The sequence below is a fragment of the Prionailurus bengalensis genome, chromosome D3, assembly GCF_016509475.1.
Source record: "Prionailurus bengalensis isolate Pbe53 chromosome D3, Fcat_Pben_1.1_paternal_pri, whole genome shotgun sequence".
Taxonomy (NCBI): domain Eukaryota; kingdom Metazoa; phylum Chordata; class Mammalia; order Carnivora; family Felidae; genus Prionailurus; species Prionailurus bengalensis.
The window spans coordinates 26,302,045-26,316,517 of NC_057356.1; the positions used below are offsets into that span (position 1 = coordinate 26,302,045).

At 50.6% G+C, this 14,473-nt stretch overlaps 1 protein-coding gene across 2 annotated transcripts in view; it reads right to left on the reverse strand.

Annotated features, from left to right (window-relative positions):
- Positions 1-14,473, reverse strand: part of MYO18B (myosin XVIIIB) — a 258,283-nt gene that overhangs the window by 130,454 nt on the left and 113,356 nt on the right. For both annotated transcript variants that reach the window (XM_043558069.1, XM_043558070.1), the window contains exons 26-27: positions 1,622-1,741; positions 1,200-1,308 (exon numbers count right to left, since the gene is read on the reverse strand). In XM_043558069.1, the coding sequence (XP_043414004.1) occupies positions 1,200-1,308; positions 1,622-1,741 (229 nt within the window). The remainder of the gene's footprint in view (positions 1-1,199; positions 1,309-1,621; positions 1,742-14,473) is intronic.

The window sequence follows — 14,473 nt, forward strand, 5'->3', positions numbered from 1 at the left end:
GGCAGGAAGACAGGAAGCAAGAGGGGAGTGAAAAGCAAACACATTTTGCCTCTTCACCGCCTCCTGACCTCCGTTCCTCTGAGCGTCCCTGACGTTTCTAGGGCAGACATCCTCTGGGGGCAATGGAAGAAAGAATGTCAACGTTTTATAAAAGCTGACAGACACACCAGGCATCCTTGTCCCCTGACTCATTTAGGCTGGGGAGAGGAGCTGACGGAGATGTCACCATGCCCGTTGAACCATGAGATGTGAGCCCCCAGGCAACTCCAGAAGCCCGGCTCCACCAGAAAACCCCGGCTCTGCTGAGCACACCTAACCTCTGGGTAATTCAGGGGCCTCGCCTTCTCTCCATCCAGTAACTGCTGAGCGCCTGGCACCGCTCTCAAATGGGGATGGTATGGGGCACGTGGGTGGCTCAGTCTTGATTTTGGCCCAGGTCATGATCTCACGGTTCCTGAATTCGAGCCCCGCGTTGGGCTCTGCGCTAACGGTGAGGAGCCTGCTTGAGATTCTCTCTCTCTTTCTGTCTCTGCCCCTCCCCTGCTCTCTCTCTCTCTCTCAAAAATAAACATTTTTCAAAATGGGGAGGGTAGTAGTTTCTGTGCCACAGCCTACGAACACGGATGGATGATGACCCCACTACAGCATTAGCAGTAAATAAAGTCGCCATGCACGTGGCGTTAACCACTTTCCATCAACCGTCTTTCCTATCAATCCATCCATCTGAAAGACGAGGGAGCCAAAGCACACATTTCTCTGCCCAAAAGCCACCCACCTCAAAGAGATTCAAGTCCAGATTCAAATCCAGAAATGCCATTTCACAGATGCTGCGTGTAACCACCAAAATGCCTTAACCTAAAATCCACGTCGTCTATATCAAAACTATTCATGTAATTGTAAAGGGGCCTTGCCATAGAGTCACTGTTGTTTGGGTCGTTCTTTGTGTTATTACTGACCTGTACCTGTCACCTTGATAAAGGACTATCTGGGATATTGTTGGGTTCTCTGTTTAATGTCTGCACCAGACCGGAAGCTCCAGGAGGGCAGGGCTGTGGCCGTTTGCTCTGACAAAATGACAGCCCCTGATGCAGCCTCTGGGGCATACTAAGTGCTCAGGGCGAACAACGAACGAATGAATGGAACAAAAGGACGGCATGTTTTTCACCCCTGTCTAATTCCGAGAGTCCCGGTTTGCTTACCTCCTCCTGTGTGGCTCCTTTCCAAGTCACCCAACTGAATTTTCTGCTGCGCTTCTCCCAACTGCTTCTGCACTTCTCCCAAATTCTTCTGGACTTGCTCATACTTGCTCTGGAAGAAAGGCCCCAGGGTGTCAAACTGGAGCCCAGTGCAGCCTGGGCCTGGCCATCCCCCACCCCCCATGGTGGCTTGGTAACCAAGGACTGTCTACCCTTCACATAGTCCTCATCCAAGGCACCTCCAAGGTCAAGGCTTAGGAAGACACAAATGTCCTCCAGGACCTTGAACATGAGAGTCAGTAAGCCACTGCCTCTTGCTTATAGGCTTCCGGCTCCCACATGTGAGCAGACAAGGAGGCGGGTAGACCCAAAGGCTCCCAGCCACCCTGCTCAGCCACACCCGCCACCACCCCTGGGGCACCCACCTTCAGCTCCTGGACCTCCCGGAAGGCCCGCAGCCGCTCTGCCCGCTCACTCTCTAGCACCTGGCAGGCCACGTCCCCCCTGAAGTGCTCATCAGCCAGCTCCGCGGTCAGTTCAGCAACCTGGAATAGGAGGGTTACAGCAGAGTCACTCGTGGTTGAGGGGACGTCAACTCTTCTCCCCCCGGGCACCCTCCACAGGACCAGCCCGGACAAATCACGGGCTCTTGTGGCAAAAGGGCATCTCCGTGTAATGAGGCGGTTCGGGGTGTGATGGTCAGAATGTTATTGGTCCCGATGTGTTAGAATTCTTGGCCCAATGCTCACTAGCTGTGTGACTGCCCCACGCAGGATGCCTGTCTGATTCTCGGTTTCCTCAGATTTAAGGGGTGGGGCATGACTTAGAGAATTGTCTTGACAAGTAAGTGAGATAATCCACATAAAGTTAGCGCAGTGCTGGCACGTAGTAAATGTTCAATTAAAGGAAGTTATCCTGGGTGGCTCAGTCGGCTGGGCGTCCAACCCTTGATTTCAGCTCAGGTCATGATCCCAGGGTGGTGGGATTGAGCCCCACACGGGGCTCCACGCTGAGTGGGGAGCCTGCTTAATATTCTCTCTCTCCCTCTGTCCCTCCCCCTGCTTGCTCTCTCTCTTAAGAAAAATAGAAATTAAAAAAAAAAAGTTATTCTAGTAGAAGCTCTCCTTACCCATCCTTCAGCGAGCCATTTTGCTGGACGGATCAATGGGCTCCCCTTGGTAAGACATGCAGGTGCTCACCACACAAGAACACCCTCAGCTAGGAAACCTCTCTGTGGCTCCCCGTGATCTACCTGCTTCCACCAGGGGACAGCCATGCACACCCAGTACTGGTTGTGCGTGTTCCCCACCCATTTATGCCTGTCACATTTCTGCTGTAATTACCGATTCAATTAGCTCTTGTATATACCTATAAAACACGACCAGGCCAGGAGTTTCCACGAAAACTAAATGGAACGCGTTGGAAGAAATAATACGAGTTGTTTCTCAAAACTCTTAAAATCTGTGGGGCACCTGGGTGGCTCAGTCGGTTAAGCTTTCAACTTCAGCTCCGGTCATGCTCTCACGGTTCATGAGTTCGAGCTCTGCATCCGGATCTCTGCTATCAGCACAGAACCCGCTTCAGATCCCGTCTCCCTCTCTCTCTCTCTCTCTCCCTCCTCCTCCTCCTCCTCTCTCTGTCTCAAAAAAAAAAAAACACATTAAAAAAACTCTTAAAATTTGTTTTTTTAATGTTTATTTTTTCTTGAGAGAATGGAGACAGAGTGCAAGTGGAAGAGGGGCAGAGAGAGAGGGAGAGAGAGAATCCCAAGCAGGTTCCACGCTCAGCACAGACCCCAACACAGGGCTCAATCTCAAGACCACAAGACCACGACCGGAACAGATATCAAGAGTCGGACACTCAACCGACATGAGCCACCCAGGTGCCCCCAAACTCTTAAAATTCTAATTTTTAAAATGCATGTGTCTCGTCAAACAGTTTCAGGTGCCAAACTTATTTTTAAAAAAGGAAATTAAAAAAATTCGGCTTATGCATTCAAACTACTTTTCCATTTGCTCTGCTTTAATGATATCAAAGCTGGAAATCACACGGTCATGTGTTAGGGGCATGGTTTAAGAAAGGAAGAATGTCTCAAGTCAGGTGCTCATACTCTGAAGGCTGTGGTCCAGAAATAGCGTGAGTTGTAGTCACGTTCAGGGGCAAAAATAAAAATGTTTATATCTTAATGAAATCCAACTTGCGCTGACTTTTCCCCCCATCAGTGACCAACTACAGATGCCAAATGGGTCAAGGCTTCTGTGTTATTATTGTCCCAAAGTGCAGCCTTCCAGGTTCAAGGCTTTGCCAAAGCAAATGAGGCGAGAACCCGGGAAGTGGACTTTTATGACCAAGAGGCTTAGAAATGACCTTATGCAGCAGGGTCGCTCAGGAAACGGAGACTCCCTCTATGGGGGCAGTGGTCAAAGTCAAGACAGGGAAGGAAAAGAAAACAATAGAAGTAAGGCATGGGGTTCAAGTCCAGACACACTGCGTGACCTTGGACAAATCCCTTCTCTTGAGCTGTGAAACGCCCTGCATTAAGGAATATCCATTGTCCTGCTGGCATTCCCATCCGATGCCACAACTGTCATGACTGAAGATGTCTACACGCTTCACTCTCCCATGAGACCCTGTGTGTGGCACCAAGGAGCGGCTGTGGGGTGTTGTCACAGACACCAAGGGGCCCTTCCGGCGTGGAATCCACCTGCCCCTCCCCCCAAGCTAGTTCCCATCAATACCATCAGCTCATAGGTGGTCTCAAAACTCATTCCTCCGCCCCATGAAGAAGGCAGATGAAGATCTGTATGTTTCGACATGAAAAACAAAAGCAAAAACAAGATATATGGCCAACGGTGGGGGAGAAAAGCAAAGTGGCAGAATAGGACGTTTGGCCCGTGCTCGTTTTTGTTTTCTTTCTACTTGTACAGAAAAAGGCACTCTCAAACTGTTAATAGGGATGTTTTTCTTGTTTTCCTAGAAGGGTGTGGGCTCACAGGGGACTCCGGTTTCTTTACGATGCATCTCTGCACTGCTGATAATCAGAAGAGCGCAAAACAAATATCTTAAAAAAAATAGTCCCCCCAAATTGAGCTGCAAACAAATAAACCAGAGCTGCTGCTCTGCACGTTCTATGCTGCCCCCCTTTTTCTCCCCTCCACCTGCCCATTGGCTTCCCGTCTTGGTGACCACACCAGTAGCTGCTCAGACCTACATGTGCCTTTTATAGAAATTGGGGTGGGGGGAGAGGCTTAGGGGGAGCATTCTGAAGTCACACAGCAAGTGAGTGGCAGAGCTGGGACGGGAGCCCAGATCCCTCTGGTCCAAGTAACCGCCACTTAACAAGCCAGGGGCTCTCCCAGGGTGCACCGGGCTGTCTCTGGGGTGGGGATTCCATTTGCTGTTCCTCCCACTGTCATCTTTAAAGTGTTCTGGGGGAAACATTTGCCCTGCAGTCCCCTGGGATGGCTGTTAAAATATTCCCAGTATATTCCTCAGTATTCCCAGAACGCCCACACTGTAACCTCTGTGGTGGGACCCAGGGATCTGAAGTTCAACACACTCCATGGTTGTCCTTAAGCACAACCAAGCTTAAGAATTACTGCCATAGAGGCCCTGGGTGGCTCAGTCGATTAAGTGGCCAACTCTTGGTTTCGGCTCAGGTCTTGATCTTGAGGTTTATGGGTTCGAGCCCCGCGTTGGGCTCCGTGCTGAGAGCTGGAGCCTGCTTGGGATTCTCTCTCTCTCAAAAAAAAATTTAATAAGTAAGTAAACTTTGAAAAAAGAACTGCTGGCATAGAAATTGCCAGAATCTCTTCCTAATCTTGGCCTCACACCTGGCTTTAGATGGGTTAGATTTCCTTACGGGCACACAACAGCACCGGCACTGGGGGAGCGATCGTTTGCACTTGGCTCTGAACACAGGCTGGTACGATCCAGGAACGCCCAAATCATGTCCCTGATCCCCGCCTTCCCATCCCCACCACCAGCATCGATCCTAAACACCCGGATCGTGTTCTCTCCGCCTTAGACAATTAGTACGAAATTTCATTTGTGCTAATCAGCCTGAGCAAAGGGAGCACAACATTAATTTAATGCATTAATTTTGAGTTCTACACAATCCAAGTCTGGAGTCCAAAGGACAATTAGTCCTCTCAGATTAGGGAAATGACAGACGCTTTTCCCAGAGACGAGTAGCCCCCGGCCTTCCCCTAGCCCCACAAATCCCTCTCCCTTCCCACATTTCAGGGCCCAAGGGCTTTATTCACAGAGGTGAGAGGTGGGCACCATGCCCAGAGTTATTAGGTGAGTGCAAAATGAAAACCGGTTTAATGAGGGAAGAGCCTGGTTTGCAAACCCAGAAGGGTCCTTGCCGATTACTCAGGCACCAATTAACTAGAAATTATTCTGAAAACCTCCCTGGATCCACCACTTAAGCCAAATCATCAGAAACTCTCTTTCTACTCAGGGACCATGACTCCAAAAGTCTGCCGGAGAGAAGGGGACAGAAACAAATAAATGTGCCGTACATGTGGCATAGAGTCAAATAGAAATACTCCATATCCCGTGCCCTGGCATCACGGCAGCCTGAGGGAGATGGCAACAAAACATTTGATGGGCATTAAATGCTGAGCACATGTGCGACCCTTTGGGCTGTCAGTGTCACTGCCGCTTATCATTCATTATATGAGCACCGACTGTGTGCCAGGCCCTGCCTTCAAGGATCTTTCTGTTGAGCTGGGGAGATAAACCCACATGTCTGAGCCCAACCCTGTCCTTGGCTCTTATATTCAGGAGTTCTCAAAACTCCCCAAATTGTCTGGTCTACAGAGAGCAAGCAGTGGCCTTTCACTGTGCACTTTTCAATGTAAGGAAAAGCATTGGTTCCTTAGAAGCCCTTGCAGGAGAAATAGCTCATACTCATCGGATGCTAGGGAGAGACATGTGCTAATCTCTTGCTGTGTGCCTGTCAAGTGCCTTATGAGGAGAGGATTTTTATTTCCTTTCCACAGAACGGAAAACTGAGGCATTGAGCGGTGAAATGATTTGTTCAACGTCATGGCTGATAAGTCACACGGGGGAGTCCAGCTGAGCAGCCTGAATCCCAGGTCCTGACTCGTAATTTCAGGGCCGTCCTGTCCCACATCTGCCACCTGACTCAACGCTGGGGGTCAGCAGTACAGGAGCCTTGGTGTACCTGGGGCAGACCGGGAGGTAGTGGGTGGGGGAAAGGAGGCGAAACAGACAGCTGGGTGTGGTTCAAAGGCAAGGCCACCCACCCCCGAGGGGCCATGACCAAAGGGAGCTTTATGGAGCCCCCGCGGAAGGGAAGCCCCACCCCTGTCAACCTGAGCGATTAAGAGAAAAGATGGAAAATGAAAGCAGAAAAAGAGGGGATGGGGAGAAAATAAATCAATAGGCAGAGGGTCTGTCCAGCTGCAGAGCCAGCTGGCCGCTTTGGGCTTCAATCTCACGGTATCTGCCCTCGAAGCTGCCTGGGTCATGAGGGGAAATTCAGAACAAATCTCTAGCTTACTGGCGGGCTCCAGGGCTCCAGAGACTCACTCTGGGCACCCGTTTAGGGACCACCCTGTGTACTTCTCTTCCCAGCTGCTACTAAGTGATGGTAATAGTTCCCTTAATAATAATCATGACCACAGGAGCGTCTGGGTGGCTCAGTCGGTTGAGGCTCCAACTCTTGACTTCAGCTCAGGTCAGGATCTCACGGTCTGTGGGATCAAGCCCCAAGTCAGGCTCTTTGCTGACAGCATGGAGCCTGCTTGGGATTCCCGCTCTCCCTTTCTCTCTGCCTCTTTCCTGCTCTCTCTCTCTCTCTCTCTCTCACACACACACACACAAAATAACATAAATAAATTTAATAAAAATAATAATCACTATCACAGAGGGTGCTTACCATGGGTCCGGCACAGGGTAACCCACAGAACCTTCACAGAGACACTGAGAGCTGGGGACTGATACCTCTGCGTTGCAGATGGGGACCTGAGGCACTGGGGTGTGGACATTCGCCCAAGGACACACAGCCGGCCAGTGGCGGAGCTGGATGCAAATCAAGGCAGCCTGGCTCCAGAGCCTTTACTCGTAGCCATACCTTCAAACTGCCTCTTGGGGGCTCCAAGAATATACGCCAAATGAATTAATAATGTATCCGGGAGCCAAGGAGGGAGGGAGGGATCCACAGCTTCCGGCAGGTCGGCGGGAATGGGGACCACACTTGCAGGTGTGCTGGGACATATGTCATGCATCAGAGAGGGACACACAGGACAACACATCACCGACTGGCCTTGGGTGGGAGAAGCAGAAGCTATGGACTTTCGTGAGCTTTAGAAGCGGTCTTCAAGGTCCCACAGCACCCCCCTAAAGAGGAAATAACCCCTCTGATGCTGTCACCCACATATCCCACCTTGAAAATGGTTTTTAGGGGCACGCGGGTGGCTCAGTGGGTAAAGCGTCTGACTCTTGATCTCGACTCAGGTCGCGGGAGTTTGAGCCCACGTTGGGAGTCTGCACGGGATTCTCTCTGTCTCTCTCTCCCTCTCTGCCCCTCCCCTGGCTCACTTGAGCTCATGGGCACACTTTCTCTCTCTCTCTCTCTCTCTCTCTCTCTCTCTGGCCCCCACCTTCAGGACGGAGTTCAAACCTCTCACGTGGTTCTCACAGCCCCTGGGATCTGGCCCAGCCTCGGCGACTGACCCTACCCCAAAATCTCCCCACACGCATGAGACCTTCCAACGGCGAGGACTGTGGGTGCCAGCCCAGGTCCCCGGTCTCTCTCTCTGTTCTTGCTGTGCCCTCTACCTGGAACGCACAGCCTCCCCACCTTGTCACCTGGCTAGCTCCGGGTCGTCTTAAAGGATGAGCCACTCCAGCCTCCTCTTTCACAGCCTGTTTGGAGTCAGCCAGACGCCGGGTCAAAGCCCAGCTCTGCTACTCGCCGGCTGTGTGATATTGGACAAATCGCTCCACCTCTCTGGTCTTCACTGTCTTCATCTAGAACTTGGGGTATGAATGACACCGTCCTCACAGTTTGATTTGAAGGTAAAACGAGATAAAGCAGGCGAAGGATGTGTCACGGCAGCCGGCACAGACACGTCGCTCGTTAAATATTACTTGAATTACTAAATTCAACATTATCGCCTTTACTCATGCAGTTGGCACTGAGTGCTCTGAGGGGTGTAGGAATAGCCAAGATGTAATCACATATATGTTAGCAACAGCGGAGATGCGGAAAGACTCTGTAAGAACCAGTGTAATAATTACTTTCCTTTTTTAAAAAACGTTCATTTGTTTCTGAGAGAGAGGGAGCATGAGCTGGGGAGGGGCAGGGAGAGAGGGGGACAGAGGATCCGAAACGGGCTCTGCACTGACAGCAGAGAGCCTGACGCGGGGCTCGAACCCACGAGCCATGAGATCATGACCTGAGCCGAAGTCGGACGCTCAACCGACTGAGCCACCCAGGCGCCCCTGTAGAGTAATAATTACTCTACAGGCACCTCGTCACACCACCCTGTAGAGAGGAATGTGGAACCACCACTGTCACCATTCTGCCAACAACCACACAAAGGCTCAGAGCCTGGAAGGAGTTGCCCACGGTCCCACTGCAATGAGGACCCAGAGCCAACCGTCCTGACTCACCCTCTCTGCTCCTGGACCAGACATCCCGGGTCGGGCTGTCATACCCATCCCTTGCACAGTCCCCAGCTTCCTCATGGGCGTTACAAAGTAGGTACAGAAGGCATTATGGCCTGGATTTTCATACGGGGAAACTGAGGCATGCAGAACATTCCAGCTGTGCACTCCTCTGGGGGGCCTTAGCTGTGGTCATCTGTGAGCACGCCCACACGATGGCCATAGAACCTCTGCAGTCAGCTTTCTGCCGGAGGGGCACTCTCCCCACCATGCCCCAGCAGCTAAGACCCAAGAGACCCTGACACCCTGAGTTAGTTAGGCAATCAGTCTGTCTTACTCTCTTGGGGATGGATCATGGACATACCACATCCAGTCTCCAGAGGCACGGTGCCGTGGTACCGTGGTAGCAGTCAGGAGGCCCGGTATATGTTCCAGACTCAGTCACCACTAGGCCACACAGCCCTAGGAAAGTCGCTTCCCTTCCCTCCAGAGATCAGCAGCCGGCCACACATCATAACCTCCCGGGCCAAACACCCCAGCACTTTGCAAACGGACTTTCTGACCTGAATCTCCGGTTCCCGCCCCAGGCTGGTGGGTTCTGTCTTCTCGGCCGTCCCTTACCAAAAAGTGAAAACTTGTCGTGCCGACGAGGCCAGACATCCAGAGTGCCCGGGGCCCGCAATGACTAAATTCTTGGGAAAAACCTAGATGACATGCCACGGAGGGAAGAAAACACCCCCTTGTCATTTTTACCCCCCATGTGCTCCCGCAGCCATATAGGAAGTCCCTATAAGAGGACAAGCCCTGCCTTCTCGTGAAAATAAAAAACCCCACTTTGCATCAAGGCAGATTTTGCACGCTTGAGGAATATTTATAGCCAGCTTCCTGGAGGCGTCTCATCTCCTCTTCTGCTCCTTCGCAAATGAAGCACTTAAATCATTTTGCAATAATGTTGTCTTTTTAATAAGCCTAGTCAAATGGAGTTTCCACTGATGAGGCACAACATGTTTTAGCAACATTTCTATCCGTTGTTTCCCCACCAACCGAGACAAGCGGGCGGGGTGCAGAGGCCACGAACCGGGGCCAGGAGTGTCTGCGTGATGCATGGCCCGTGGGAGTGTCTGCCTCCCAACTGTTAGCAGAAACTCTTCTAAGAAAAGAGAACTGCATAGAAGGGGGTCCCTTCTATCTGTTCCTCAAAGCGTGGACCCCAGACCAGCGGGTTCGGCATCACCTGACACAGCTCGTGGGGAATGCAGATTCTCCAGGGCTGCCCCAAGCCTCCTGACTCAGAATCTCTAGGGCTGGGGACCAGCCCGCTATATTCTAACACATCCTCCCGGGGATTTTGACACGCTTTCGAGCACGAGAACCACGAGTCTCACATGGCACGATGCTGCGTTCAGGTTCACCTTGGGGCTTGTTAAAAGAAGCAGGGAAGAGTTCCCCTCCCCGAGATTCCCTCCTGGGTCGAATCCTCGGGAGATGGGATGGGGAAGCTACAGGGGACACAGCTCCCCCAGGTGATCCTGATGTTCCGTGAAGTATAAAAGCAACCAGAAAAAAAAAAATCAAAGTGGCTTTTTGGTGGAGGGGAAAGAATTAAAGACCTTTCTTCAAATAAAATCTTACTTGGGCCCCAGGATACTACGTTTCACCAAATCTGAGCTGCCTCTGATTATAAGCTGCACCATTACGGAACAAAAGAAAAGAAAGTGCTGTCATTTTTTAGTGTAAGACACGTGATTGTGGAACGCAGTGCAATTCCAGAGACGCAGAAAGGTGGAAAATAATGGGAGTCCAAAAAAATCAATCAAATACAGAATGAAACTAAAGAAGGGCATCTATGGCCACTGATACAGGTTGGGGGATTCTGGAGCCCTTTGACCTCTTCCTAGCCCCTGGGCAGGTCTGAAGAGACTCGGAGCTTCAGAAAATACTTCCAATTACTTCATCAAAAAGGGAAAGCCGGGGCACCTGGGTGGCGCAGTCGGTTAAGCGTCCGACTTCAGCCAGGTCACGATCTTGCGGTGCGTGAGTTCGAGCCCCGCATCGGGCTCTGGGCTGATGGCTCAGAGCCTGGAGCCTGTTTCCGATTCTGTGTCTCCCTCTCTCTCTGCCCTTCCCCCGTTCATGCTCTGTCTCTCTCTGTCCCCAAAATAAATAAACGTTGAAAAAAAATTTTTTTAAAAAGAAAAGGGAAAGCCACAGATTGGAGGAAGAGATCTGTGCCACATATATCCAACAACTGAACTTAAATCCACGGTATGTAAAGAGTTGCTACAAACCAATAAGAAAGCAGTAGTAAGTGGCCAAGGGACTTGAAAGACCGCTTCGCCAAAGAGAATAACGGCCAAAAACACGAGAAAAGGCGCAAATTAAAATCGCGGTGTGGGATCACAGGGCGCCCAAAACAATCAATAAATGGAAAGGACAATATCAAGCGCTGGTAAGGGGGTGGACTGCTGTAGGAGGGTAAACTGATTCGATCACTTGAGCAAGCTGTTTGTATCCATTAAAACCCAACACAGAGAGAACTTGGAACCCAGCAATTCCATTCCCAGTGCATTCCTAATGGAAATGTATGATACCTGTACCAAAAGACACGTGGAAGGATGTTCACAGCAGGCACATTCATCACAGGTTAAAGCTGGAAACAACCAAATTCTCATGTAGAGTAGAATGAATAGAGTGCTCTGTACCCATGATGGAATACTACACAGCAATGACAACGGATGGGCCACAGCCGCCCCCAACACGGAGGAATGTCACAATGTCATATGAAAGGCATTTGATTGCATTTCGGTAAAGTTAAAAAATGGGGGGGGGGAACCCAATCTATAGTGCTAGAGGTCAGTTTATGGTTACCCTTGGAAGGTCATGGCTGAAAGGGCCATGAGGGGGACTTGGGGGGAATCTGGGAATGTTCTGTGTCTCCATATGAGTGTTCATGCCTTGGTGCGTTCAGTTTGTGAAAATTCATGAAGATGTATATACTTAACAACCTGTGCACTTTTTTGTATGTTGGACCTTGCTATAAAGTTTAAAAAGGAGGAAGTGGAGGAAGAGGAGGAGAGGGGGGAGGGGGAGGGGAAAGAAATAACAGCACTCAGTCACCTGAACGTGCTTCCTGGATAAAGCTCTGCTTTGCCTCCTAACTGAGTTTTTTAGGGAATTGATGTCATGCCCTTGTCTTGCAGTTCAGGACGAGGCCCGCCAAAGCCCTCCTAGAGGTCACCTCTTCTACTTCCTGGACGAATATTGCTGAGGTTGTACTTTGCCACGTTACTTGGTGCCCCTTTTCACGAGGACTCATGGAAGAAACTTCTCTGATAGCTCAATACTTGGAAGAATGAGTATTATCTCAAGCAACAGGTGTGCCTGTGTGTTTAAGCTGGGGACAAGTCCATGTAATCTCTTGCTTCCCTCTTTGCCTTGGTTGCTAGGAAGCTCAGTGTCAACATTTCAGCTGACCTTTCATGGCATCATTGGTCCATTGGATGTCTATTCTGTACCAGGGGCTCGGCCAACGTGATGGGCAAGACATCCTCCCTGCCCTTGGGGCCTCACCAAGCCAGGGCACAGGCGTGCCAGAGGGGGTGAGAACACCTCCATCAATGCAGTAACAGGAAGCTCAGGGCCCAGGATCGCCAACTGTAGGGGCCCAACCCATCCCTAAAAGGTTAACAAAGGCTTCTTGGAAGAAGTACCACCGGAACTGGGTGACAAGGGACGACCAGGCATTAACCAGCTGAGGAGGATGGAGGGAAATACTCCAGGCAGAGGCAACAGCAGATGCAAAGTCTGAAGTGAGAGCGAGTCCGAGGCTCACGGTAAATCTCTATTTCTAATTCTCACCCTCCCCCCTTTGGTACACTCTTCAACCTCTTATTTCCCGTTGTTCTGCCTTTCTTAGCTTTGAAATTTTGTCTTATTTTTTTTTCCAGGCCCCGGACATCTTTTCGGAGGTGCGGACGCTTGAACGCCTGGTCCAGGTCTCAGCAGCCTGGCCCCTTCTCTTCCTTCTCCCAGTGCGGCGTGAGCTGTATAGCCAGATGCTAATGATGTTCCCCTCCTCACTGTCTCCTCGGCTCCCCCGGCCGCTGAGGCACCCCAAGCGCCCACGTCCTACTCGACAGTGTGTGACGAATTACTGTATCAAATGTCAGCTCAGCGGGAAGGAGTTTCTGCAGGGGAGTCACCGATATTCCCAGCCCACGCACGGCTCTCTGATTGCTCGCTTCTGCTGCTCTGTCATTGCTACTTCCTGTGGGAGAGGTCAGGCTGGGTGCTCTCTAGAGCCTTGAATGACACTTGGGTGTCATTTCTTCTCCTCCTTACGGTATTTTCTATAAGAGGGCAGAGGCCCATGGTGGAGCCTTTTCCACCCTGACTCTCCTAACTCTATGTGATGTGACTGTCCCCTTCCAGGAGCCTCTGACTCTTCCTTGTCTGTGGGAGTGAGACAGAGAACCCTTGGTGGAGAGAGTGGACACGATGACAAGGAGAATGAGAAGAGGTGGAAAAGAGATAGCCCCTACCCCAAACTTCATTCCATGTCCCCACAGGAGCCAGCCAGGCTCAACTTGGGCTGTCAATACAGGAAGCAGAATGTGTTCCATTGGCTTGATCATGAACCCAATTATAGCCCCCACCGTCCGTCTAGCAAACCAAGCAATGTTATCAGTCACGATAGCACCACGGGTTCGCAGGTGTGGAAAGCTCTAGTTTTGCTCCAAACTGACAAATATTATCCCATGCTGCCTCAGGACCTTTGCATTTGCCATTTCGACTCGATTCCCTAGATCTGCGCATAGATGACTGTGCCAGATGACTCAGACCTAGACTCAATCCGTGGAAGCTTTCTCAGACCGCTCAGGCAAAAATAGCTCCCTCACTGTCACCTCCCTCTGCTTATTATCTGTAGCACTTGACCATCAAAAAGCAGCTTGCTTTTTTATTAACTGTGGTCTGTCTCCCTCGATTGGCCTGGAGACCTCATGAGGACAGGGACTTTGCCTTCTGCCTAGCTGCATTTGAGGTGGCCAGCTGAATGCTTGCTGCCTGGGAGATGCTCATACTCATTTGCTGAATAGGCGAATAAAACTGGACTACAGTTGAGCTTCAGCAGGACCCTGTGAGGTGCCCAGGGCTTCAAAAGTCAGCTGAGACTAAGGATGAGACGGGCAAAGCCCTCACCCAGGGTGCGGAATTTCAGGGAGTGCCAAGAAACCCAGAAACCGAGATTAAATAGCATTCTAATGCAATATTTAAGAAAGTCAAAATTCATGCCAAAAATCCGCGATGAATAAAACATCAAAAATTTAAATGAAGACAGGATCCCACTGTGCATACTCTCTCACTTACCCCTCACCTTAATCCCGGCCCACCAGTCCTTCCTTTATTTGAAATTTTGGTATTTGGCTCATCGTGGATTTTTTTTTTTTTTTTTGCATTCATTTACATTTTAAAAGACACTGCATTGAAATATGATTTCTCTTGCTGAGTTTCTGGCACCCCTTTAAATTTCATGCCCCAGGCGAGTGACTTACTAGAGTCCTGGCCCTGAAAAACTAAGCGGAACAGCAAGTTACCGTGCGCAGCTCTTCCGTGATCTACCCACAGCTCCCCGA